Consider the following 20,795-nt stretch of genomic DNA (forward strand, 5'->3'; position numbering starts at 1 on the left):
GCTGGGACATCTGCTCAACTTTAAGACCCAGTGACCAGTCATTCCAGGACATACACATGCTATGAGACACAGGACAGAATCTACAGTGCAGACGCCAAGACAATGAATGAAGGACAGAAAGTGGACAACGGTCTGATTCAGAGACAATGAGTTCATCCGATGCATCTCACCCATTTGCTGCAACAATGACACAGCTGATCTGACTGATAGGACGTTGCAGTATATGTCTATGGACAGCCGATTATGCATTGACTTCCTCTGTCAGGACAGAACAACAGAAGGTGACCTCACTAAGAAGGACAAGTGACATTTTGAATGCATAAAGGTAAAAACAGAGACACAAAAATAAATAAGTAATATAAAGCCTTTTATTTGCTTCCCTGAACATTTTTATTTAACTTACTCCTTTACATTTTCAAGGCAACTTGGGAATGCTCAACAAAACCATCATCCATTTTGGCTCAACATATGAAAAATAACCTAAACGTTTTAAAACCAAAAGTAAATGGAACACTTAAAATAAAATTTATCTCCTTTTCTTTCAAAATAACATCTCAGCAAGTCATCTCACTCAACCTAATGCAAAAATACATCACAGCGGTTAGGTCAGGCGCTTATGTATTTGTGCTTCATTTGTGCAGAACAGTTTAAGACACTTCTCCAGATATACAGTATTTGGAATGAAATAATTAAACTAAGACTATTGAAAGTGTAATTAAGTCAAAAATCAACGACTTTTTCAGGCACAGACAGTCTAGAACATTTTCAACAATCACCATTTAGTCTGGCTCATTGGATCTTAAAAGCACAGTTCACCCAAAAATGCTAACACTGTGAGCATTTACTCACCCTTGTGTTTTTGCTTTCTTTCCACTGCGAAACACTAAGATATTTTTTATCATTTGTAAGTTTTTGTCCATTTAACGGAAGTCAGTGTGGTCCAAAACAACATTGGACCCCACTGACATTAATTTTATGGACAAAAAAGGGCGAGACATTTACACAGATTTGGAATGACATTAATGTGAGTAAATGATAACAGAATTTTCATTTTTGAGTGAACTATCTCTTTGATGTCTTTAATTACCCTTCATGTTAAGTTGTTTAATCAGCTTATGCAAGTTTAATGTTTTCATTTCATCTGCAGGCTTTATAAATCTGAAGCCTTCACTTGTGCATCTGGATATTAGTAGTAGTAAATCTGTATATGTCATGTAATATATCTTTAAGGTACTGTTCATGCATTGGCATTAGACGATTCTGTGCAGGTTGAAAATGTTTGGTGCATCTCTTGTAGTGTTCTTTCTTTCTGCCAAGATAAATAAAATTATACATGTATATTAAAACTGCTTTTGAATACCTCAACAGACCTTCTGATGGAGATATTAAAGGAATAATTCACCAAAAAATGAAAATTTGCTGAAAATGTACTCACCCTCAGGTCATCCAAGATGTAAATGAATTTGTTTCTTCATCAGAACAGATTTGGAGAAATTTAGCATTACATCACTTGCTCACCAATGGATCCTCTGCAGTGAATGGGTGCCGTCAGAATGAGACTGATAAAAGCTGATAAAAGCATCACAGTAACCTATGTGACTCCAGTCCATCAACCAACATCTTGTAAAGTGAAAAAAAGCTGTGTTTGTAATGAACAAATCCATCAAGACGTTTTTAAACTACAAACTGTTGCTTCTGGCTAAAGATATGATTCATCTATCTATAATATTGCTTTATCCAGTGAAAAAGCCATCTTGTCAGAATCGGAAGAGAAATATGCACAGATCAAGCACTGTTTACAAATCTAAAACAGTTCTAAACAAATGTGTTTTGATGTGAGAGGGCAAGAGGGGATGAACTTTTTCACTGGAGGAAGTGATTTGGATTATGGACTTGAATTTTAAAGTTAAAATTCCTTAATGGTGGATTTGTTTATTACAAACACAAAGCTTTTTAGCTTCACAAGATGTTAATTGATGGACTGGAGGCGTGTGAATTACTTGTGGATTCCTGTGATGTTTTTATCAGCTGTTTGGACTCTCATTCTGACGGCACCCATTCACTGCAGAGGATCCACGGGTGAGCAAGAGATGTAATGCTGAATACATTTCTCTGAATCTGTTCCGATAAAGAATTAAACTCATCTGTATCTTGAATGGCCTGAAAGTGAGTGAATTTTAAGCAAACTTTCATTTTTGGGGGAACTATTCCTTTCAATATTGAGGCTTTTTGACTTCTGATTTTAATAATCAAAGTCAAACTGTTGACCTTTATTTAGAAATAATCATTTAAATGACTATTTCACCAAAATAAATCAGTCATTATTTATCATTTTCTCACTTACATGTTGTTTCAAACCTATGTGACTTTTTCCTTCCATGAAACACAAAAGCTGAATGTTAAAAAAATGTTTCAGACGCTCTCTTAAAGTCACACAGTTTGAGGGGGAGTAAATAATGACCAAATTTTAATTTTTTGGCTATATTATTCCTTTAATGTCTCCTGCAGGTTCTTTGTGTTGGTTGATCAATCCGATCTAGTAAAGCGTTGTGGTAAACCTCTAGCAAACTTGCCACTTCTGACCTGGCTGGGCTCGCTACAACAAAATCGGTGCTCCCAGCAGTCTGCAGTCTTCTCCAGATGCCCGGAGCTTGAACAATGTGGCTCATAGGACATTGGGTAGGTAGAGAGAGCAAAGCAGCATGTTCTGTCCCAGAGCAGGAAAACGTCTGAAAGCCTCCCAGGCATCTGAGAAAATGTTGTACTTGAGGAAGACGCGGTGCTCCAGGCTGGTGGGCAGGCTGACATCTCTGCTCATAATGTAGATGCCATCGTTGTGCAGCGTGCAGGTGAGGTTTAAGCCAGACTTTGATGTGTTTTCCTTAAGCTGCAACCATTCTCCCGTCTGCACGTTGTAGGACTGTACCGTCAGCATGTCCTCCGTCTGGCTGAGTCTCCGCCGCCCCAGTTCTGCAGGTTCTAGCTCATGTGTGTAGCCACCCACCAGGTAGATGGTGTCCTCCACTGAGAGCATCTGCTGCTTGCGCACATGAGCCGAACAGGAACGGAACACGGACCATGTGTCTGAGGGGGGGCAGTAACGCAGTACATTGGTGTTCCTATCTGTCAGACATTAGGAGAAAAACACTGAGATGACTGAATCATAAAAGATCATTTTAATGTAGTAATTTAAAGGAAATTGCAGTTGCTTTTCTTCCCTACTAAGATGTATATACAGTATCTGAGTTGAACGGCTTCTCAAATGTAGGACCAGACTTTTGTCCATCAAGAACTGACTGAATCGTTGTTGTTTGCTAATGGTTGTGAGTGACAGGTTGATGGAGACGAGGGATTATTGTCCAACATAAATTACATCCTTTAAAATAAGCACAGTATTCCATAACAAATAAAAATCATAATTTTGAAATTTTTTGGTTCAATTTTTACTACATTTTCACTGTCAGACACACAATATATTGGTACCATATTGGTTATTGGCTATTTAATAGTTATTGGCCATAATATATAATTATATTATTAGACAGAATTTTAATAATCTTTCCCCTGGTTTCACAGACAAGGCTTAAGTCTAGTCCCAGACTAAAATGTAAGTCTGGGCTGTTTCAACTGAAAGAAACTTTCTTAAAATATATCAGTGCCTTTGTTTCGTCTCAAGATGCACAGCAGTAATGTTTTTTCTAAGGCATGTTTATAAAAATTATTTAAGTGTCCTAACTGAACTATGGCCTAATCCTAGTCTAAGCCCCGTCTGTGAAACCAGGCCTTTGAGTGTTAGATGATGGCAAACATTATCTAAAAGTAAAAAAAGGGTAAATGAGAAAGCACAATAAAATATATTCAATATTGGCCGATGCTGTTAAATTAAATAATAATCATTTAATATATTTTATCATCATTTCCCATATTTTTGCTGCTACCTTTGCCATAATCTAATACTCACTTAAAGGTAATTTTGTACCTTTACTAAAATTATGGCAAATAGCGGCAATTATTTTTTTTGTTATGATCACTAACTGCTAAATAACCGTGTAGTAATACAAATTCTACACTATTTTACAACAATTATATTAAATATGACAAAGTGAATTAAGCATCACAGCATTATAATATACAATATACATCTTTTGTAATGTATATTTATTTATAATGTACAATACATATTGATGTATGGATATGAATATGGATATTCATTTTGTGATATGATAAAGATTATAATTAATGTTTTAAAGATGAAGTGTTAAATGGAGGAAAATGTAATCTAAATGTTAGAATATCTTAAATAAGAGGATCAGATATCCTACGCTAGTTGATACCGATAAATTAGGGAAAAAAGGAGAAAAAAATCTAGTTTAAAAATAAGAGCAACCGGAAAAAAGTTTCACAAGTAAGGTAAGTAAAGACAAGCATTTTTTCTTTGGAAAAACACACAGAGATTAATTAACCACAATAAGACCAAGAACATAAGAAAGTAAGTGTGTGTGTGGGTGAATGAACCCATCTCTCAGGAAAACACACCTCTAGAGGTATAACCGCCCATGACGTAGATCATGCCCTGACACTCACAGGCAGAGAACTCAGCGAGAGGATCAGGCAGAGACGCCACACACGTCCACCAGTCCTGCCCTGGACTATAACACTCCACCGTACTCAGACAGTGACCTCCAACCGCATACAGCTTCCCACTCACGGCCAGGAGCTTGAAGTTGGATCTGGACACAGAAAGAGCACTTACTTGCACTGGACAAACCACAATAAATGGACAGATCAAGAGTGAATTGTACCTCTTCTGGTTCAAAGGTGCCACATGGTGCCACTCATTCTTGCAGGGGTTGTAGCAGTGGGCCACAGAGATCTCCTGACTTGTCATTCTGTATCCACCAACAATGAACAAGTAGTTGTCCAGCACAGCAGATCCGTATCCTCGGACATTGATCATGTCCTGAGGAAGATTGTTGGCTAGAGGTTTCCAGCGTTGTTCTAACTCATTATACCTCAACATGGACCAAGGCTCGTCTTGATTTGCCAAGTCCAGACAGGTGTCAGTGAAATCTCCTATTGCAACTAAAGTGGCCGTGCCTTTCATGCGCATATCTCGGACCTGATCCCGCAGAGGAGCTGGCAACATCCTGAACTCCGGCCTGCGAAGCATGGGATGATAATAGCAGCTCATGAATTTCAAACAAGCTTTTCTGAGATCATGCATCCCGTAGACGTCCGAGAGTTTGAAGAGCTCGACGCAGTTCTCCTGCTTGATTTCCGACAGCAGCAGCTTTAAAATGGAAGTGACCTGCAGGAAGGATGCGGTTTCGATCAGGTCCTCCAGAGTCTCGTTGGCCACCTGAACTTTGGAGGTGTTGATGAACTCCAGCACCAGCTCGAGCCCCGGCGCGCTGAGCCCCCGCAGCTGCACCGAGTCCTCCGCTGACTCGCGCATCCCGGAGCTGTACAGCGCGCGGAAGTAATCGCTCTTCTCGATCAGTTTGCTTTTACTCACATTGTACGTTTTGTCATCCATCACGATCTCGATGATCTGCTCGGGGGATGTCATGTCTGCCGTTCTGGGATCAGCGCTTGTTGTTCAGCTGCGATTAGAAGCGCTTGATGCCAAACGCCTATATATGGAAATGTTCAGCGCATTCAGCTCACGTGCATGCATATGTTTCATAAACAAGCACGTCATTTGCAATTGCAAACGCAAACAAACGGATGGTCTACACACACTAAAGGAATCATGCTTTATGGATTAATCTGCCTGTTTAGATATATTTAATTTGGCAGGTTTATACAGTCAGCTAATTTGCACTTGCGATCCATTTGCACTTATTTCAACACAGCTCTTATAGAAATCGTTGTTGTAGTTTAAATAATATGGCAGTTTATTGTCGTTTAATACATTATGCACTTCGGGTTTTCAAATGTAAATCAGTTCCTGTTTTGGTCTTGTGGTTTGTGTTGCGTCGCGTTGCGTCCTGCTCGCCCCAGTTTTGCGCAGTGGTATGTGTTTTGATATACGTTATATGAAAATGTTAGAATAACATATTTTAGGTTGTATAATAGGTTGTTAATATGCATTATAAATGTGTAATTTAACAGATAGTATCCTATAAAGTGATAATCGGTGGCGCTGATATTGCGAATAATGTGCGCATACTTGAGGCGTTTAATACGCTTTTACTGTACCACCTTTGTATTTCCTCCGGAGAGAAACTTGATGTGGTTTTAGGTTTGTAATTTATTATCGCGTTTATAAATTCTATTCTTTATATAATGTAGTTGATCAAATGCATTTAATAATTTTTAGCACTAAAAAAAAACAAAGTTTCTCCTTAAGGTGTATATTTCATAAATAGGCGGCCGAAATCGTTTACTCTCTTTTCTGACAGGGTTTATTTTGTCGACACACACACTTTAACTCCAATGTTCGGACACAAGAGACATAAATTTTAAGAATCTTTAAGAACATTTATATATTATTCGGTATGGGAGATAAGCCTTTACGATTGTAAGTGTTGTTTATGGGTTGAAAAGGGGCATATGTGAATGTTAGTTGGCTCGTAATCAGTGATTTACAGTCATAATAAACAGAATAGATAGAAGTGTGCGTGTAAAAGACTCACGTGTTTTTGTGTCCACGCTGTTTTTATATTTCATTCCCTCTCAGACTCGCAAGTGGTGACGTTGAAGGAAGAATAAATGCTTTGTTCAACCGGGTGAACGCCATTCAGAAAAAGAGCGGGCAGTTTGATGTGAGTCTGCACGTGTATCTCTTATTTTAAAGCGACAAGCATAAGAGCGAGCTGTGGGCTTCATTTGATAATGTTGTTTTTCAGTTGCTGCTGTGTGTTGGTGAATTTTTTGGAAATTCTCCTGAGGCTGAAGCAGAATGGGAAGCATACAAATCTGGTGCCAAAAAGGGTAAGGTTTCCTTTTAGGTTTAAATAGATTTTTTTTAATCACACCAAGCACTATACTGAATTAATTAGTGTTCCTTCTAAACCCCCAGCACCCATTCACACTTACATTCTCGGTGCAGCCAGCGAAGAGACTGTGAAGTATTTCCCAAACTCTGATGGCTGCGAGTTGGCAGAAAGCATCACATATCTGGGTAAGATTTGATCTATAACCTCACAGCTTTAGAAGACCTATGTCTTTGCAATTTTGTGTTAACCTATAGTGTATAAAAGTGTGCTTTACCACTGTAGGTGTATTGTGAGGCTCAGAGTTGCTTTTTTCATTATTATTATTGTTGTTATTTTATATATTTTTTCAAATTGTTTTATTTTTCTTGGATGGATCCATAACACAGCCCTGCATCTTCTGCAGATTTAATATTACCCAATATGATAATGCTGAATTTAAAAAAAAATCAGTTTTGCAAGCTTTAATGTGCGTATCAAAATAACAAAAGCAGTCAAAAGTTATGTTCAAAATGTATTATTTAAAAAATTAGTGAAAAAAATGTTCAAATACTCCACTGAGTGCATTCAACTTTACATACAACATATTTTTATAAATCACAAGCTTTTTTTCAGAAAATCTGTAATTTTCTCTCGCTGTTTGGGTGTAGTAAAACACTCACAGATGTAGCAAAAACATCTGGGTAATATTTGCATATTCTTCTCTCATTGGCCATAATTCTAATTTTGAAATCAGGATTAGGCATAAAAACATGTCTTGAGAATCATTCATAAATTTGAAAATCTTTGTGGAGGTGGTTCTGGTGATTAAGGGATAATGCAAGACTGCTTCACCTTACAAGTGGTTGTCGAAATGCATATCATATTTTGCGAGAACTTTTGACATGCTAGAGCAAAACAGGCACTGTTTTTCCAGTCAGCATCCCTAAATTAGTAAGAAGCAAGGATTGGATTTATTTCAGCAAATATGGTGCAGGATAGTGTAATGCTTAAAAATTAATCCGTCAATTTGAGTTAAACGAGTATGCTTTTTTGTACAGGTCGAAGAGGCATTTTCACAGGGGCATCGGGGCTTCAGATCGCCTATGTCAGTGGCAGAGAAGCTCAGCAGGAGGAGAAAAACACTGAGATCACAGAATCTTAAAAGATCATTTTAATGTAGTAATTTAAAGTCAGCATGAGATGGAAATTGCAGTTGCTTTTCTTCCCTATATATATATATATATATATATATGAGTGAAACGGCTTCTCAAATGTAGGACCGGACTTTTGTCCATCAAGAATTGACTGGATCATTGTTGTTTGCTAATGGTTGCGATCTCATGTGAGTAACAGGTTGATGGAAAGAAGGGATTATTGTCCAACATGAATTGCATCATTTATAATATGCGCAGTATTCCGTAAAAAAATAAGAATCGTAATTGTTTTTTTTGTGTGATTTTTTGTGTGATTTTTAAGATGTTTTCACTGTCAGACACACAATATATTGATACCATATTAATTATTGGCCATTTAATGGTTATCGGCCATAGTAAATAATTAATACATAATTATAGTATCAGCCAGAATTTTAATAATCTTCCAGTGTTAGATGATGGCAAAAATGATCTAAAAGTAAAACTAGGGGAAATGAGAAAGCACAATAAAATATATAGAATATTGGCTGATGCTGTTAAACAAATAAACAATAATAATAATTTAATATATTTTATTCTCATTTCCCATATTTTTGCTGTTACCTTTGCCATAATCTAACACTCACTTAAAGGTAATCTTCTACCAATACTATAATTATGGCAATTAGCGAATTATTTTTTATGTTATGATCACTAACAGATAAATAACTGGAGTAATAAAACTTCTACACTATTTTGTCTAAATAAATTCAATAACATCAATTATATTAAACATGACTAAATGAATTAAGCATCACAACATAATATACAATAAATATTTTTTAATATTTTATATATTTATTTATAATGTGCAATAATTAATATGTTAATGATTAATTTAATGGATTTTTTTAAAGATTAGAAACATTAAACTAATAAAGATTAGTTTAATGTAATTTAAATGTTAGATTATCTTAAATAAAAGTATCAAATACCCTATGCTGGTCGATACCAATAAATTAGAAGGAAAAAACATCTAGCTTAAAAATAAGAGAAACTGGAAAAAATGTTTCACAAATAAGATAAGAAAAGACAAGAATTTTTTTTTCTTTGGAAAAACACACACACAGATGAATTAACCACAATAAGACCAGGAACATAAGTAAATAAAGTAAAATGCCTGTTTGTGTGTGTGTGAAAGAACCCATCTCTAAGTAAAACACACCTCTAGAGGTATAACCGCCCATGACGTAGATCATGCCCTGACACTCACAGGCAGAGAACTCAGCGAGAGGATCAGGCAGAGACGCCACACACGTCCACCAGTCCTGCCCTGGACTATAACACTCCACCGTACTCAGACAGTGACCTCCAACCGCATACAGCTTCCCACTCACGGCCAGGAGCTTGAAGTTGGATCTGGACACAGAAAGAGCACTTACTTGCACTGGACAAACCACAATAAATGGCCAAATCAAGAGTGAATTGTACCTCTTTTGGTTCAAAGGTGCCACATGGTTCCACTCATTCTTGCAGGGGTTGTAGCAGTGGGCCACAGAGATCTCCAGACTTGTCATTCTGTATCCACCAACAATAAACAAGTAGTTGTCCAGCACAGCAGATCCGTATCCTCGGACATTGATCATGTCCTGAGGAAGATTGTTGGCTAGAGGTTTCCAGCGTTGTTCTAACTCATTATACCTCAACATGGACCAAGGCTCGTCTTGATTTGCCAAGTCCAGACAGGTGTCAGTGAAATCTCCTATTGCAACTAAAGTGGCCGTGCCTTTCATGCGCATATCTCGGACCTGATCCCGCAGAGGAGCTGGCAACATCCTGAACTCCGGCCTGCGAAGCATGGGATGATAATAGCAGCTCATGAATTTCAAACAAGCTTTTCTGAGATCATGCATCCCGTAGACGTCCGAGAGTTTGAAGAGCTCGACGCAGTTCTCCTGCTTGATTTCCGACAGCAGCAGCTTTAAAATGGAAGTGACCTGCAGGAAGGATGCGGTTTCGATCAGGTCCTCCAGAGTCTCGTTGGCCACCTGAACTTTGGAGGTGTTGATGAACTCCAGCACCAGCTCGAGCCCCGGCGCGCTGAGCCCCCGCAGCTGCACCGAGTCCTCCGCTGACTCGCGCATCCCGGAGCTGTACAGCGCGCGGAAGTAATCGCTCTTCTCGATCAGTTTGCTTTTACTCACATTGTACGTTTTGTCATCCATCACGATCTCGATGATCTGCTCGGGGGATGTCATGTCTGCCGTTCTGGGATCAGCGCTTGTTGTTCAGCTGCGATTAGAAGCGCTTGATGCCAAACGCCTATATATGGAAATGTTCAGCGCATTCAGCTCACGTGCATGCATATGTTTCATAAACAAGCACGTCATTTGCAATTGCAAACGCAAACAAACGGATGGTCTACACACACTAAAGGAATCATGCTTTATGGATTAATCTGCCTGTTTAGATATATTTAATTTGGCAGGTTTATACAGTCAGCTAATTTGCACTTGCGATCCATTTGCACTTATTTCAACACAGCTCTTATAGAAATCGTTGTTGTAGTTTAAATAATATGGCAGTTTATTGTCGTTTAATACATTATGCACTTCGGGTTTTCAAATGTAAATCAGTTCCTGTTTTGGTCTTGTGGTTTGTGTTGCGTCGCGTTGCGTCCTGCTCGCCCCAGTTTTGCGCAGTGGTATGTGTTTTGATATACGTTATATGAAAATGTTAGAATAACATATTTTAGGTTGTATAATAGGTTGTTAATATGCATTATAAATGTGTAATTTAACAGATAGTATCCTATAAAGTGATAATCGGTGGCGCTGATATTGCGAATAATGTGCGCATACTTGAGGCGTTTAATACGCTTTTACTGTACCACCTTTGTATTTCCTCCGGAGAGAAACTTGATGTGGTTTTAGGTTTGTAATTTATTATCGCGTTTATAAATTCTATTCTTTATATAATGTAGTTGATCAAATGCATTTAATAATTTTTAGCACTAAAAAAAAACAAAGTTTCTCCTTAAGGTGTATATTTCATAAATAGGCGGCCGAAATCGTTTACTCTCTTTTCTGACAGGGTTTATTTTGTCGACACACACACTTTAACTCCAATGTTCGGACACAAGAGACATAAATTTTAAGAATCTTTAAGAACATTTATATATTATTCGGTATGGGAGATAAGCCTTTACGATTGTAAGTGTTGTTTATGGGTTGAAAAGGGGCATATGTGAATGTTAGTTGGCTCGTAATCAGTGATTTACAGTCATAATAAACAGAATAGATAGAAGTGTGCGTGTAAAAGACTCACGTGTTTTTGTGTCCACGCTGTTTTTATATTTCATTCCCTCTCAGACTCGCAAGTGGTGACGTTGAAGGAAGAATAAATGCTTTGTTCAACCGGGTGAACGCCATTCAGAAAAAGAGCGGGCAGTTTGATGTGAGTCTGCACGTGTATCTCTTATTTTAAAGCGACAAGCATAAGAGCGAGCTGTGGGCTTCATTTGATAATGTTGTTTTTCAGTTGCTGCTGTGTGTTGGTGAATTTTTTGGAAATTCTCCTGAGGCTGAAGCAGAATGGGAAGCATACAAATCTGGTGCCAAAAAGGGTAAGGTTTCCTTTTAGGTTTAAATAGATTTTTTTTAATCACACCAAGCACTATACTGAATTAATTAGTGTTCCTTCTAAACCCCCAGCACCCATTCACACTTACATTCTCGGTGCAGCCAGCGAAGAGACTGTGAAGTATTTCCCAAACTCTGATGGCTGCGAGTTGGCAGAAAACATCACATGTTTGGGTAAGATTGATCTATAACCTTCCATCAGTAGAAGACATAAGTATTTGCAATTTTGTGTTGGCTTGTAGTGTATAAATGTATGTATTGTGAGGCATATATGTATTTATTTATATATATATATATATATATATATATATATGTATTTTTTCTTCGTTTTTTTTCGATTGTGGTTCTGGTAGATGTTCTTGATTGCAAATAAGTGAAAATTAATTAAAAAAGATAGATCCATAACACAGCCCTGCGTCTTGAAAAAAAATTTCAGCAGTTTCAAAAAAGGTCTAACCAATATGAAAATGCTAAATTCAAAAACATAAGTTTTGCAAGCTTTAATGCACTTATAAAAATAACAAAAGCAGTCAGATGTTACACTCAAAATGTATCATTTAACTTACAATTTGTAAAGGAGTGAAAAAAATTCAAATACTCCATTGAGTGCATTCAACTTTACATAAGTTTGTAAATGCACAAGCTTTTTTCACGAAATCTGTACTTTTATGTCACTGTTTGGATGTAGTAAAACACTCACAGATGTAGCAAAAACATCTGGGTAATATATGCGTTTTCTTCAGTCACTGGCCAAAATTCTAACCTTGAAGCTCATGATTAGGCATAAAATAATGTCTTGAGAATCATTCATAAATGTAAAAATCTTTGTGGACGTGGTTCTGGTGATTTAATACAAAACTACTTCACCTTGCAAGTGGTTGTCAAAAGCAAAAATGATATGAAATGCACATCATATTTTGTGACTGAGAAGAACGTGTGACATGCTAGAGCAAAACAGCTTGCTCCAATGACATTGGATTTCATTCAGCAAATATGGTGCAGGGTTGTGTAATGCTTAAAAATTAAACTCTCAATTTGAGTTAAACAAGTATGCTTTATTTTTTTGTTTATTTTTTTTTTTGCGCACAGGTCGACGAGGCATTTTCACAGGGGCATCGGGGCTTCAGATCGCCTATGTCAGTGGCAGAGAAGCTCAACATGAACCTGCTCTTTCACACTGCTTCACCTCTAAAGACATCACTGCCCTGGTGGCCCCACTTCTGTCTAACTCCAAATTTCGAGGAGTGGACATTCTCCTGACCTCGCAGTGGCCTCGAGGCGTATGGCAGTATGGAAACAGTCCCGTCAGTGCTTTGTTGGGCTTCTTTAATACATTTGGATCAGTTTTGCAGGAATTTCATGAATGTGTGCTCAAGGGTCTTTTACCTTCTTGCCCTTTTGTAGGAAACTGATACAAAGTTTTGTGGGGTTTCGTCCATCGCAGATCTCGCTGACAAGCTGAAGCCCCGCTACCATTTTGCGGGACTGGAAGCGGTGCATTATGAGAGGCTACCTTACAGGTGTGACATTATAGCATTAGGATATGTTTTGCTTTTCAGATGATATTTGTTTTACAAAATGTGTATGAATTTGCAGGAATCATGTGGTCCTTCAAGAGAATGCTCAGCATGTCAGTAGATTCATCGCTTTGGCAACTGTCAACAATCCTGCCAAAAAGAAGGTGTGTGTTTTTTGTTTTTTTGGTAAAATTTTACTTATTATTGTAATTTTGTGTTTTTGTAATTTTTATTAGTTTTGGTTGTATTAAATGTGTCTTTTTTTTGTTTTTAATTTTAGAAGTTATTTTCTTTTAGTTGCTATATTTAATTTCAGCTATATTTCAAATAACAAATGATTTTTAAAAAGTTTTAGTTAATAACAGCATTGCTTAAATTTAATATTTAAAAACATTCATTCATTAACACCAAGTATAATGTTTAGCAAATCTCAGAATTAACATCTATATTTTATACTGCATATTATAATATTGGCATAGCTGAATTCACTTGTAGCATTGATTTTAGTTTTTAGTGTTTCATTTTTTAAATTTTAGAGGAAATCGAATTTTAATATAAGCCTTAACATGAAAATAATTACTAGAGAGAATGAATTTGTGGTTTAACTGTAAAGTTGATCTTCTCTTATAGTATTTGTATGCGTTCAACATTGTCCCGATGAAAAACATGGATCCTGCAGAGTTAGTCAAGCAGCCTCAGGATGTCACAGAAAATCCCTACAGGAAACCTATGAAAGATGGGAAGAAAGAAAAACCGCCACCCTCTATGACAGGCACAGAGGTTTGTGTGTGCAGTTTTTACTTGCATATAGTTAATATATGCAAGTATATTAGGTTGGGGTCAGTGAGATTTTTTTTTTGTTGTAGTTTTTAAAGATTTATCTCTTTATGTTTACCAAGTCTGTATTTATTTGATCAAAAATAGAGAAATTTTGTGAAAAAATATTAGAATTTAAAATAACTGTTTTCTATTAGAATATATTTTAAAATATACTTATTCCTGTGATGGCACTCCAGTCTTCAGTGTCACATTATCCTTCAGAAATCATTCTGATATGCTGATTTGCTGCTCAGAAAAACTTTTATTATTATCAGTTTTTGTGGAAAAGCATGATGCCTTTTTTTTCAGGATTTATTTGATTAAAATAAAGTTCAAAAGAACAATATGTATGGCGCTAATAGCCTCAAGTGCAATGCACCAACATATAGCGCTGTTGCACTTTGGGTCCCGGCTTGTGGACCTTTCTTGATTCCATCCCCCCCTCTATTTCTCTCCTGTCTCATATACTGTCCTTTCATAATAAAAAGGCAAATATGCCAAAAATAAATCTTAAAAATAAGAACAGTATGTATTTGAATGGAAATCTGTTAAAACATTATTATTGTCTTTACTGTCTCTTTTGAATAATTCAGTGCATCCTTGCTTTTTAAAAAAAAAAAAAAGAAAAGAAGGCTCTTTCGTAGTGTACCTTATTTCAGTGAAAAGATCGTTTGAACTTTTTGTTCAGGAGGAACCAGCATCCCAGTTCTTTTTTGATCTGGGCCAGAATAAACCACAGCACCAGCAGCGTCACGGCAGGAAGAGACAAACAGACGGAGACAGACCTAATTATCCCAAACAGCCCCGAAGACACCGTGAGTCCATTCACCTGCAGTCTTTCCACTCTAATGGAGTGGAAAGACATCAGTCTAATGCATCAAACTGGGCTGTTTTTATTACCTTATGTAGAAATATTCAGCATAACATATTTCAAGCCTTGATTTCTTCTCTCCCTGCAGCACAGCCCACTGGACCCTGTTGGTTCTGCCTTGCGAGTCCAGAAGTCGAGAAGCACTTGGTCATAAGCATCGGAACACATGTGAGTCCACAGAATATGTATTCTCTAGCCCAACGTCAGTTTAGAAAGCTTTAAAAATAAAAAAATATATACCAACTGATAAGTTATTGGTCAATTTTGCTGTCTTTTTGCCATTATGCTTTAACGTAACTAATCTGTTTCCAGTGTTACATGGCTCTTGCTAAGGGTAGTCTTACTCCTGACCATGTTCTCCTGCTGCCCATCGGACATTACCAGTCAGTGGTGGATTTGGCATCGGAGGTGGTTGAAGAGATGGAAAAATACAAGAGTGCCATCAAGAAGTTTTGTAAAAGCAGAGCCCAGCGGTGTATCATGTTTGAGAGGAACTACCGCAGCCAGCACCTTCAACTACAGGTCCATACTACATTTTGTCTGATTCATAATGCGATTGTGGCATCTGCCTGAATGGACTGAACTTTACAGATCCTAGGTCAGTCTAAGCAGCACCACATATATGAAAAAGAAAGTCTGGTAAACTGATAGCAGCGTGAAGGGTGTGAGAGATGCCCAGCCCTTCACCAATCACAGACTTCAACATCATTTCATCAGTTTAAGTCTGAGCGGATAGACAGTCTGTCTGCACTGGCGAATAACCATTTCTGAGGGACGTGTTCCCAGTGATGACCAAATACATGATTTCCCAAAGACCTCCTTATGAGAAAGCAATGCATAATTGGTTTAACGGAAACTTCATTTGTCTTCCTCAGGTAGTGCCGGTGCCCATGGAGAAGTGCAGTACAGAAGACATCAAGGAGGCGTTCATGACACAAGCTGAAGAGCAGCAGATAGAACTGATGGAGATTCCAGCTCATACAGACCTCAAACAGGTACATGCCATCTGTGTCCATCTCAGACTGAACACACAAAAAAATTTGTCAGCTGTGGTTGAGGACACTTTTTTTTTTTCTCTAGGACTTCATGTTCATGTATACTTGTTTATTTTTTATAAATATGCATTTGTTTGTTGTTTTTGTGGTGTAAGCAGTAAAAACACATTCAAAATTCACAAGGCACCTTGAAATCACATCTGAATGTAATCTAAAATAGAATTTAAAAATTAAATACATTTAAATGTTTTGAAAGGCTAGACTGGATTTCAAGCATTTATTTTTCATTTTTGTCAGTTGGGTTTGTGCTCTCTTGTTAAGTGCTGTCCGATTACACTCATTTTCACTCTCTCTGATATACTGATCTATGTAACATTATCTATGAAGTGAATGAGAAAGCAAATCATGAGGAGACCAAGAGGATCTGTTTTGCACTGTGACTAACTGTAATATCCCCCATTACAGATTGCTCCTCCGGGAACGCCCTACTTTTATGTGGAGCTGGATACAGGCGAGAAGCTGTTTTATCGCATCAAGAAAAATTTCCCTTTGCAGTTTGGCAGGTAATTGTTACATGGACAGCTCATCACCATGAGTTATAAATATTTGAATGTTTATGACCTGTCTGTAAAAACCTGCTTTGCATAAGCGCCTATACATTCTGTGTTTGTGTTTATGTGTTTGTGTGTGTGTTGTGCACTATGTGTTTGGCCTCAGGGAAGTGTTAGCGAGCGAGGCGCTGTTGAACATCCCCATGCGTGCCGACTGGAGAGAGTGCAAATGTACAAAAGAGGAGGAAGAGGATCAGGCCAAACAAATGCGCTCTGACTTTGAGCCCTTCGACTTCGCACTCGACAACTGAGCAACGTTTCAGATACATCTGACTTGATCCCTTCACGTTAATGAACTCAGTCAGTGTGTCAACTGCTTATTTTATAATTTTATGCTTTTTAAATTTTGCACCATATACAGGTGCATCTCAATAAATTAGAATGTCATGGAAAAGTTCATTTATTTCAGTAATTAGTAATTGAACCAAAGACTTAAACTACTTCAGTCTGTGTGCATTGAATTTATTTAATACACGAGTTTCACAATTTGAGTTGAATTACTGAAATAAATGAACTTTTCCACGACATTCTAATTTATTGAGATGCACCTGTACATTTTCCTCTTCCTTTCATTTGCAAACAGTTAGGAAATGGCTGTTGTCACAGTGGTCTTTCAAAAGATAACTTTTTTTTGGTGATGTATCTCATCTGTTATATACAATTACGTGTGGAATTTTGTTGTGATTCATAATTAAAGTCAGTTTTCAGTTTTGTAAAATCTGCATTTCTCTTTTGTAGTAACAGTGTGGTGTATGTCCTCTGCTTGTTTTGATGTCCTTTTGAGATTTTACTGATGTTTGTACTTGTGCTAAAGTACACAAACAACCATGTCATCTCATAGCCTACAAAAGAAAACACCTATGAAACAAAATAGTTATGGAAATTAACTATTAATTATGGATTGTTGAATATCCATTTTTATATAATACAATAAATATTATTTACTCTAAATATTAAAGTAATATTTATTACTTTACTGTAAAATAAAGCAGATATAACCCGTGTCATTATTTGCTTACAAAAAAAGTTAGAAGTTATGACCATTACAAGGTAGTGCCTTACAACGGCAGTTACAAAGTTTAGTAAATAATTATAAATAGTAAGAATAATGTGTAACCTAACTACTCACGTATTATTTATAAATGTCACTAAAATGAATTATAAAGTGAAACTTTCAGCGTTTGCTCGAATATTAAGTCGAATTTTCGTTGTGTGACTAGAAATTATGATAACGTAGTAGTTAAAGACTTTTATTTTTTTAATTTATTTAATTCACATCACAAACTAATATGTAACACACTGTTTAAATACTTAGAAATTTAATAAAATGATCTGTACTTAAAATACACAAACTGTATTTACAACGATTCTAGTTTAAGGGGTCGGGGACTTTTGTTATGTTCAGAAAGCGGAAGTGCTGCAGGAGGCACTGAAGTCACGTGAGGAGTTATTTTCACAACGATGCATTTGTTGCACAGTCCTGACCGTTTTAGCACATTTAAAGCGTAGAAATCTGTGTATCTGTGACAGTTAAAAAGCAAACGAGTTGTTGACATGGATGAGGACGGATTGCCCATCGTGGGATCAGGAGTAGATCTTACAAAGGTAAGTTTAACATTGCAACATCAGCTACTGCTCACATGATCGTCTGACATATATAACAGTGATCATTATACTTTCTTTCTTAAGGTTCCAGCCATTCAACAACGAAGAATCGTCGCTTTCCTCAACCAGTTCATCGTCCACACCGTCAGGTTCCTGAACCGATTTTCCACAGTATGTGAGGAGGTATGTTCACCTGTCAACACATCATTCCCCTCTTTACCTTAACTTATATATTTCCTGAAAGTGTCAATGACCTGAAGATTTTTCTTTTCTTTTCCAGAAACTAGCAACAGTATCATTACGAATCCAACAGATTGAGACCACACTAAGCATTTTGGAAGCAAAGGTAAATCAAGGCAGGGTTTTTTAGGGGCCTCAGTGGAGTGCTAGGGGTCAGTGGGAGAAAAAGTGTCAATAATTAACAACAAAAGATTTATAATTTTATTAATAAAAATGAATGAGTAGGTAATATATAAAAAAAATTTTTTAATGCAGTAGTATAATAATATAAAAGTAGAAAAAATGTAATACAGTAGCTCAATAGAAACCACTATTTTAGGCTTATCCTGGTTAAACTGGTTAAAAAATATGTTGTATAAATTTGCAGTTAGCTTCTATTCCTGGTTTGGAAGATGTCACAGTGGATGGAGTGAGATCATCTACAGAGACAAACGGTCCTGCTGCGGCTGGCAGTCATGCCACGGGCCCCACTTTAGGTCCCCCTGTTGAGGTAACATTTATTCATGTCATTGTCATAAGTTCAAGTTCAAGTTCAAGTTGAGCTTCTATAAATATACTATATATAAATGTTTACCTATGCATAAAAAATAAATAAATAAAATAATTCATTTATCCCACTGCGTATTGAGGTATTTATAGCCATAATGGCAAATATTTGGTGTTAATACACCGTCTTTGTCCATTCAGGCATCTAGGCAAGTACAAGTGGCCCCTCAGGAGCCGAAAGCAGAGGCCCCAGCGGAAAATGTGATGACTGTAGCCAAGGACCCGCAATATGCCAGATACCTGAAAATGGTGCAAGTGGTACGTGTTTTTGGTAATGAAAAATGAAAATATGCTGACAAGTTACTCACCCTCAGGCCATCCAAGGTGATGTGCCTGTTTCTTCGTAGGAAAGAGATTTGGAGAAATTTAGCATTACATCACATGCTCACCAATCACTCTGCAGTGAATGGGTGCCGTCAGAATGAGAGGCCAAACAGTTAATAAAAACATCACAATAATCCACAAGTTCATCAGTTAATTTCTTGTGAAGTGAAAACGGCATGTTTGTAATAAACACATTCATCACTAAGATATTTTAACTTTAATCTATCACTTCTGGGCAGAATAACGGTCCATCATTTATAATAATGCTACCTGCATTACTTAAAATTACTTTTTTATTAGTTGTTTGGAGTCGGACTCTCTTTCTGATGGCACCCATTCACTGCAGAGCTTCCATTCCATGAGCAAGTCACATAATGCTAAACTTCTCCAAATCTGTTTTGATGAAGAAATAAACTCATCTTCATCTTCATCTTGGATGTAAATTTTCAGCAAATTTCCATTTTTGGGTGAACATCTTCCTTTAAAATTAAATCATAACCCGAGTTTCATCATTAAAAAACTCACATTTTGTCTAGTCATGACTAACGTGGAAAGTTCATGTATATGCCAATATTTTGCTCCTTCGCTCAGGGTGTTCCAGTCATGGCCATTAAAAATAAGATGGTAATGGAGGGTTTGGACCCTGGTTTGCTAGAGTAAGTGTAAACAACAGTAAAAATATTATGCACTATTTATGCATGTGTATAGTCACTATATGTATGACAATGAAGTGTTTATATTGTAGCTAATAGATTTCTTGCATTTCCCTTTAGTACTCCTGATGCACCTGTTCCAGATGAAGGCAAAAAAGGATTGGAAGAGCAAGATGATGACAGCTCAGGCAGCGAATCATCTTTCAGCGATTGATCAGCTCCGCCCCTCACGGCTAATGAGCGTTTTGTTGGACTTGTGTTGAGCCTTGCTCATCTCAAAGGAGGGTAAATGCACTTGAATGTCCTTACAGAGGACAGACACTTAGTGATGGCACTAAGTTTGTTTTACATCTCAGAGACGGCATACTTGACATCTATAGTGATGGTTTCTGAGGGCACTTGCTCACTAGGTGAGATTGCTAATGATTGTGATGATAATTGTGATGATTGTGATAACATACTGGTCAAAAATGTATAGCCTGTAAGTCACTTTGGATAAAAGCGTCTGCTAAATGCTAAATTATTATTATTATTATTAATTATTATAATTGGTCAATTTAAGTCTAAGTGCTACTTTCATGTGAATTGTCATGAATATCTCATCTCTTGCCTGACATGTACATGTTAAATGCCTAGTATGTACATCTAATAACAATAAAAAGATGCAGTGAGTGTTTTTATGAAGTAGATTTTTATGAAATCAGCCTTGTAAATCTGTTCATAAATTGAATGTAGCGGAGTAATTTTTTTAAATGTTTGTAAATTTAACTTTAGTTGCAACAATCTTAAACTGACTTTGAATCTCAGTAATATCAATAACAAAAATGACTGTTAGATTTGTTGAGTTTCTAATAATACTTAATGTGTTGCACAGTCATTACAGATTTGCTTATATTGTCTTTTCCAAATCTAACTTGTTG

At 36.9% G+C, this 20,795-nt stretch overlaps 5 protein-coding genes across 5 annotated transcripts; 3 read left to right on the top strand and 2 right to left on the bottom strand.

Moving 5' to 3' along the window:
- Nucleotides 1–2,378: 2,378 nt before the first annotated feature.
- LOC107695879 (kelch-like protein 42) lies at nucleotides 2,379–6,711 on the bottom strand. Its single transcript, XM_016495960.1, has 4 exons — nucleotides 6,639–6,711; nucleotides 4,803–5,633; nucleotides 4,537–4,730; nucleotides 2,379–3,123 (listed from the first exon to the last, which is right to left on the bottom strand). Exons 2-4 carry the CDS (start codon nucleotides 5,567–5,569, stop codon nucleotides 2,666–2,668), a joined length of 1,419 nt encoding a protein of 472 aa, XP_016351446.1. The 5' UTR covers nucleotides 5,570–5,633; nucleotides 6,639–6,711; the 3' UTR covers nucleotides 2,379–2,665.
- LOC107695850 (CWF19-like protein 1) lies at nucleotides 6,332–8,082 on the top strand. The gene is made up of 5 exons (XM_016495931.1): nucleotides 6,332–6,523; nucleotides 6,683–6,767; nucleotides 6,852–6,936; nucleotides 7,025–7,126; nucleotides 7,979–8,082. The coding sequence occupies exons 1-5, from the start codon at nucleotides 6,501–6,503 to the stop codon at nucleotides 8,080–8,082; spliced, it is 399 nt and encodes a 132-aa protein (XP_016351417.1). The 5' UTR covers nucleotides 6,332–6,500.
- A 990-nt stretch (nucleotides 8,083–9,072) lies between these two features.
- Nucleotides 9,073–11,446, bottom strand: LOC107695851 (kelch-like protein 42). Its single transcript, XM_016495932.1, has 4 exons — nucleotides 11,381–11,446; nucleotides 9,545–10,375; nucleotides 9,279–9,472; nucleotides 9,073–9,110 (listed from the first exon to the last, which is right to left on the bottom strand). The coding sequence occupies exons 2-4, from the start codon at nucleotides 10,309–10,311 to the stop codon at nucleotides 9,073–9,075; spliced, it is 999 nt and encodes a 332-aa protein (XP_016351418.1). The 5' UTR covers nucleotides 10,312–10,375; nucleotides 11,381–11,446.
- Nucleotides 11,099–16,861, top strand: LOC107695878 (CWF19-like protein 1). The gene is made up of 14 exons (XM_016495959.1): nucleotides 11,099–11,265; nucleotides 11,425–11,509; nucleotides 11,594–11,678; nucleotides 11,767–11,868; nucleotides 12,784–12,998; nucleotides 13,099–13,214; nucleotides 13,291–13,375; nucleotides 13,842–13,991; nucleotides 14,719–14,845; nucleotides 14,990–15,069; nucleotides 15,214–15,423; nucleotides 15,777–15,896; nucleotides 16,362–16,459; nucleotides 16,614–16,861. The coding sequence occupies exons 1-14, from the start codon at nucleotides 11,243–11,245 to the stop codon at nucleotides 16,756–16,758; spliced, it is 1,641 nt and encodes a 546-aa protein (XP_016351445.1). The 5' UTR covers nucleotides 11,099–11,242; the 3' UTR covers nucleotides 16,759–16,861.
- Nucleotides 16,862–17,917: 1,056 nt separating this feature from the next.
- On the top strand, nucleotides 17,918–20,672 carry LOC107695862 (WASH complex subunit CCDC53). The gene is made up of 7 exons (XM_016495941.1): nucleotides 17,918–18,112; nucleotides 18,197–18,295; nucleotides 18,393–18,458; nucleotides 18,720–18,842; nucleotides 19,040–19,156; nucleotides 19,814–19,878; nucleotides 19,996–20,672. The coding sequence occupies exons 1-7, from the start codon at nucleotides 18,062–18,064 to the stop codon at nucleotides 20,087–20,089; spliced, it is 615 nt and encodes a 204-aa protein (XP_016351427.1). The 5' UTR covers nucleotides 17,918–18,061; the 3' UTR covers nucleotides 20,090–20,672.
- The last annotated feature ends 123 nt before the right edge of the window (nucleotides 20,673–20,795 follow it).

Source organism: Sinocyclocheilus anshuiensis, unplaced genomic scaffold (genome assembly GCF_001515605.1).
Source record: "Sinocyclocheilus anshuiensis isolate Anshui unplaced genomic scaffold, SAMN03320099.WGS_v1.1 scaffold538, whole genome shotgun sequence".
Taxonomy (NCBI): Eukaryota; Metazoa; Chordata; class Actinopteri; order Cypriniformes; family Cyprinidae; genus Sinocyclocheilus; species Sinocyclocheilus anshuiensis.

Bases quoted from the DNA above. Each gene is read 5' to 3' on its own strand.
- LOC107695862 (XM_016495941.1), top strand. From the start codon at position 18,062: ATGGATGAGGACGGATTGCCCATCGTGGGATCAGGAGTAGATCTTACA. The intron at 18,296-18,392 runs GTATGTTCACCT...TTTCTTTTCCAG, and splicing joins TTTCCACAGTATGTGAGGAG to AAACTAGCAACAGTATCATT. The intron at 18,843-19,039 runs GTAACATTTATT...TTGTCCATTCAG, and splicing joins CTTTAGGTCCCCCTGTTGAG to GCATCTAGGCAAGTACAAGT.
- LOC107695850 (XM_016495931.1), top strand. From the start codon at position 6,501: ATGGGAGATAAGCCTTTACGATT. The intron at 6,768-6,851 runs GTGAGTCTGCAC...GTTGTTTTTCAG, and splicing joins AAAAGAGCGGGCAGTTTGAT to TTGCTGCTGTGTGTTGGTGA. The intron at 6,937-7,024 runs GTAAGGTTTCCT...CTAAACCCCCAG, and splicing joins CAAATCTGGTGCCAAAAAGG to CACCCATTCACACTTACATT.
- LOC107695878 (XM_016495959.1), top strand. From the start codon at position 11,243: ATGGGAGATAAGCCTTTACGATT. The intron at 11,510-11,593 runs GTGAGTCTGCAC...GTTGTTTTTCAG, and splicing joins AAAAGAGCGGGCAGTTTGAT to TTGCTGCTGTGTGTTGGTGA. The intron at 14,846-14,989 runs GTGAGTCCATTC...CTCTCCCTGCAG, and splicing joins CAAACAGCCCCGAAGACACC to CACAGCCCACTGGACCCTGT.
- LOC107695851 (XM_016495932.1), bottom strand. From the start codon at position 10,311: ATGACATCCCCCGAGCAGATCATCGAGATCGTGATGGATGACAAAACG. The intron at 9,473-9,544 runs GTACAATTCACT...TTCTGTGTCCAG, and splicing joins GCACCTTTGAACCAAAAGAG to ATCCAACTTCAAGCTCCTGG. The intron at 9,111-9,278 runs GTGTGTTTTACT...CATTTTTTCCAG, and splicing joins GGGCGGTTATACCTCTAGAG to TTTCTCTTATTTTTAAGCTA.
- LOC107695879 (XM_016495960.1), bottom strand. From the start codon at position 5,569: ATGACATCCCCCGAGCAGATCATCGAGATCGTGATGGATGACAAAACG. The intron at 4,731-4,802 runs GTACAATTCACT...TTCTGTGTCCAG, and splicing joins GCACCTTTGAACCAGAAGAG to ATCCAACTTCAAGCTCCTGG. The intron at 3,124-4,536 runs GTGTGTTTTCCT...AATGTCTGACAG, and splicing joins GGGCGGTTATACCTCTAGAG to ATAGGAACACCAATGTACTG.